Below are 5,159 nucleotides of genomic sequence, written 5' to 3'. Positions count from 1 at the left end.
CATCTCGGGTCTGAATGATTTTGATTATGATGTGTAGAAACATAAAAATATCTAAATAACCAATGTATCTAAAAGGCGTTCGTATATTTGTACCAAAAATATTCTTATTACCTGATTCAGTCAAAATCTTTTGAATACAATTAGTTATACGATGACACATTTTAAATATATAACACTAATTATAAAATAACGAATAAAAATTTATAAAACCATAAAAATTAACATCCGCACGACCGTGCGGATGAATCTCTAGTATGTATTAAATTTGATTAATATAATTTTTCAAAGCTATTACACGACATGGATCTATGCTTAATATTTTAAAAATCCTCCATTATTGCTCTTAGTTTTGGTTTTGCCTCCCTTATTTGTAGAGTTTTAAGTTCTTAATCTCTCTACCAGAAAAAAAAAATGTCCGTATACAGGTCTTACGCGATCGTAGAACCTTCAAGAACATATTACACCCATACATTATGTGCTAATAACACCGTTACTTAAGCAACCACTGTTAATTATGCAACCAAATATATATATATATATATTTATATTTATTTATTTTAAATGTTAGTGACGTACGATGTAAAATTTCTAGTTCTTTTCATCTGAATTATTTGATAAAATAATAAAGCCAGACTTTAGATTTAGTTCAACGAATATCGAACTATAATGGATCGAGGCTATCGAGCTAATCAGTTTAGCTGTATATACGAATGCACATATATAATATGTTCTTTGTTCTTGGTTAGACATCAAGATATAGAATGTATTTTTAAGGTTATTAGATTTTAATCGTTCAAATAGGTTGTTGGTGTATGTGAACCGACCCGATCCCGGACTTTGTTTGATTAGAAAAGATTATCTTGAGAACGATTTTATTAAAACTCGGCTAAACGTTAAGACCAAGTCCATATTCAAATGATCATAGTATTTATCCTTAATCACAACTATAAGAAAAGGAATGGGTCATGACTTGTTTATAAAACATATTTAACCTTGACCAAACATATTCAATATTGCCATATTTACACTATAAATACGTCTCCAGACCCTCTCATTTCTTCATACAAATCACTCTCAGAAACATTCGATCCAAAATTATATCAAAAGATGGCAACACACAATGTTCTACTCAAAAACGTTCTCATGATTTTCCTCTTCACTTTAACCATCATGACAGAAACCGCATTTTCTCAGAACTGCGGTAAAACCGGTTGTAAAGGCAACATGTGCTGCAGCAGATGGGGATATTGTGGTACCACAAACGCTTACTGTGGCACGGGATGTCAGAGTGGACCTTGCAAATCCAAACCTAAACCTACTCCAACACCCAGCGGTAGCGGCGGTCTAAACGCTGGTCCTCGCGGTACCATAGCTAGCGTTGTTACCCCAGCGTTCTTCAACGGCATCATGAGTAAAGTCGGACGTGGTTGCCCAGCCAAAGGGTTCTACACTCGCCAGGCGTTCATCGTGGCCGCTCAATCGTTTGCAGCCTACAAAGGAACCGTTGCCAAGCGTGAGATTGCAGCCATGTTGGCTCAGTTCTCTCACGAATCTGGAAGTAAGCTCACCGTTTATCATTTTTCCATCAGAAAATATCGTAAAGTAATTAATCTATAGTTACCTTTCATGGTGATTTTCTTATAATATGTAGTCAGCTATAGAAAGTTTAACGCAAATATATGTAAAACCGTTTGTATTAGGGTTTAATTTCGAGAGTTGAAGAAATTTTTAGAGACCGGAATCTTCCTCATAAAATATAAGGATTTTATAGCTTTATTGCAAAAATATTCGATTATATTTTTATTTTATTTTATAGATATTTTTTAATTAGCTGGATCCATTTTATTATTAAGTTTACGTCTTTGGTGATGTAAAGGTTTCTGCTACAAAGAAGAAATAGCTAGGGGAAGGTACTGCTCACCGAGCACAACGTACCCATGTCAACCGGGCAAGAATTACTACGGTCGTGGTCCAATCCAAATCACATGGAACTACAACTACGGTGCAGCCGGGAAGTTTCTTGGACTTCCTCTCTTGAAGGATCCAGATATGGTGGCTCGTAGCCCAACCGTGGCTTTCAAATGTGCCATGTGGTTTTGGAACAAAAATGTGCGTCCGGTTTTGAGCCGAGGATTTGGAGCCACCACGAGGAGGATCAATGGCGGTGAATGTGACGGTGGACGTCCAGCCGCAGTGCAGAGTAGGGTTAACCATTACTTGGATTTCTGCAAGAAGCTTGGGGTCACTCCTGGAACCAACCTCAAATGTTGAAGACACTACTAGTCAATGTGGGGTTTCAAGTATTGAAGTATGTGTGGGTTAAAGTGTCGAATAATAATCAGAAGTCATATACTATGTTGTGTGTCTTACGGTATGTAATGTTGTGTTGTGTTGTGTTGTACCCGCTGTCATATATTAACCCAAAATATAAGAAAAATATATTATTTCCTTAAATAAAAACTACAGAATTATCTAATATGATTAACATATATATGACAATTAATGATTATAAATAATAAAGATTTGATAACAATTTTTGCATCCTTCTAAATTTTTGTTTAATTTTATATTATTAAAAAATAATAAACATTGACATTAACCATATAACAAAAAGTTAGATTTTTTTCTCATATGTTATATTTTCAATTTTCTAAAATGACTTTAAATTACAAAAATGAGGAAACCTTATATGTTATATTTTAAATTCTTAAAATGACTTTATATTACAAAAATGAGTAAACCTTATAAGTTATACTTTTTTTATATGTTAGATTTTTCCTTATATGTTATATTTTGAATTTTTTAAAACGGCTTTAGATTACAAAAATGTTAGTTTTCCTTAAGAATACGACTAAAAACATTAAAATGACATGTATCAATTCGATGGTTGATCTGAAATCTTTCAAAACCATATAGAAGATAAATGTCAAAATAATTCAACTGTGGAAACAATACTGTTGAATTTTTTAAAGAATGTGTTCGGTGGAAAAAATAAAGTTTTTGTGTCATAATTTGTTTAATGTCCAATCCGATCAACCCATGATATATTAATTATAGTTTAGTTCCATAGCTTTTAATAAAAATTGATCCGGTCATCGGAAAGAAATTATATAATAACAAAAAAAACATTATATATGTACAAATAAATTGATCAAATATATACAAAAAAATTATCGATAATATATACAAATAAACTCATCCTGCGCAAGGCGCATGTCTTATCCTAATGTATATATATAAATAGGTCTCCAAATCCTAGTGTTATTTGGAGGCCTCCAAATGTGATACATATTAAAGATAACTTAGTTTTGGGGTAGTAGAATTATGCTGGTATTTCCGAAACTAAAAGCGCACATTACTTTTCCCACATCACCTGCCAGAAAACTAGCAACCGATTGAAAGTCTTCGGGTGGGCGTTCGGATACCCGTTCGGGTTCGGATCAAGTATTTCGGATTTTCGGGTATTTCGGTATAGGGATAGAGAACCCGTTCGGGTATTTATGTACTTCGGGTCGGGTTCGGATATTTTTAGTTCGGGTTCTGTTATTTTGAATCGGATTCGGATATTTAGATTTTTTTTTTTAAAAAAATTATTTTTTTCATTGTTTAAGTTTCTTGTATTTAAAAATATAGATTTCACTTAACTGATTTTTTTATTTTTTATAGATTGGATGATTAATAGGTTTGGAGATAATATTTCAAAAACAAATAGATATGAATTTGGGTATTGTTTTTATTAGGGGTGGGCGTTCGGATACCCATTCAGGTTCGGGTCGGGTATTTCGGATTTTTGGGTATTTTGGTATAGGAATAGAGAATCCGTTCGGGTATTTCTGTACTTCGGGTCGGTTTGGGTATTTTTAGTTCGGGTTCAGTTATTTTGAAACGGGTTCAGATATTTAGATTTTAAAAGAAAAAAAATATTTTTTTTCATTTTTTAAGTTTCTTGTATTTAAAAATATAGATTTCACTTAACTGATTTTTTTTATTTTTTATAGATTGGATGATTAATAAATTTGGAGATAATATTTCAAAAATAAATAGATATTAATTTGGGTATTGTTTTTAAACTTTGAATGTAACTTTTGTTAATACACGAAACAAAAAGTTTGACATGCATTTTAAATGAATATCAAATCATTTTATCCATAATTATATATATATAGTTTGATCTCAAAGCATGTGTAGCATCAATATAAATATTTTTAAAAAAATAAGAGATGTAAATTAGAAATATAAGGGTAAGTATATATATGTTTGGTTATCTTCGGATATCCATTCGGGTTCGGATATTACCAGTTCGGGTTCGGATATCCAATCTCTCATAACTTAATACCCGTTCGGGTATTTTGCTACTTCGGTTCGGATTTCGGTTCGGGTTTTTCGGGTCGGGTACGTGTGCGGCTTCGGGTATCAGGTAAAGTGCCCACCCTTAGTTTTTCTTAAAGTATGCGTAGAATCAATATAAATATTTAAAAAAAAATAAGAGATGTAAATTAGAAATATAAGGGTAAGTATATATATGTTCGGTTATCTTCGGATATCCATTCGGGTTCGGATATTATCCGTTTGGGTTCGGATATCCAATATCTCCTAACTTAATATCCGTTCGGGTATTTTGCTACTTCGGTTCGGATTTTGGTTCGGGTGCGGCTTTGGGTATCAGGTAAAGTGTCCACCCTAGTCTTCCTGTTGGCTGATCTTAATCTATCAAGTTTCTTATGACCGCCTTTCATTTTTAATGATTTTTCTATATTTTACATCTTTAGATAATCTGTTCCCTTTTTTACTCCAGTCACATGAAAGCAAATATTGATCGGCCACTGATATATAAGAAGGCAACATGTTAATGTCACGTGAACATTAATTCGAGTTTCAACTTCTCAAGATTTTAGGGTCAATAGTTGACATCTGAATATTTTAGTGCTCAGCTCATCTAGTGAGTATTGATATGTCTAGTATCAACCAATGGCTAACAAAAGCTTAATATTTAATATAAAAACAATTTAAAGAAAAATGGTTATACTTTTCTATTAGTAGTAAAGAATATCATATTATAGTCAACCAACTGGATTTGGATTACAAGTCAACCACTTTTGAACTACAAATACGTCCACAAAGGCTCCTCGTTTCTTCTTCACACAAATCTCTATTTCTAA

General features: G+C 32.5%; 1 protein-coding gene across 1 annotated transcript; it reads left to right on the top strand.

Moving 5' to 3' along the window:
* Window positions 1–1,042: 1,042 nt before the first annotated feature.
* Window positions 1,043–2,421, top strand: LOC106332944 (basic endochitinase CHB4-like). Its single transcript, XM_013771429.1, has 2 exons — window positions 1,043–1,558; window positions 1,877–2,421. Exons 1-2 carry the CDS (start codon window positions 1,108–1,110, stop codon window positions 2,269–2,271), a joined length of 846 nt encoding a protein of 281 aa, XP_013626883.1. The 5' UTR covers window positions 1,043–1,107; the 3' UTR covers window positions 2,272–2,421.
* The last annotated feature ends 2,738 nt before the right edge of the window (window positions 2,422–5,159 follow it).

This window comes from Brassica oleracea, chromosome C3, assembly GCF_000695525.1.
Source record: "Brassica oleracea var. oleracea cultivar TO1000 chromosome C3, BOL, whole genome shotgun sequence".
Taxonomy (NCBI): Eukaryota; Viridiplantae; Streptophyta; class Magnoliopsida; order Brassicales; family Brassicaceae; genus Brassica; species Brassica oleracea.
This window is presented reverse-complemented; position numbering and strand designations above follow the sequence as displayed.

Bases quoted from the DNA above. Each gene is read 5' to 3' on its own strand.
- LOC106332944 (XM_013771429.1), top strand. From the start codon at position 1,108: ATGGCAACACACAATGTTCTACTCAAAAACGTTCTCATGATTTTCCTC. The intron at 1,559-1,876 runs GTAAGCTCACCG...GGTGATGTAAAG, and splicing joins GTTCTCTCACGAATCTGGAA to GTTTCTGCTACAAAGAAGAA.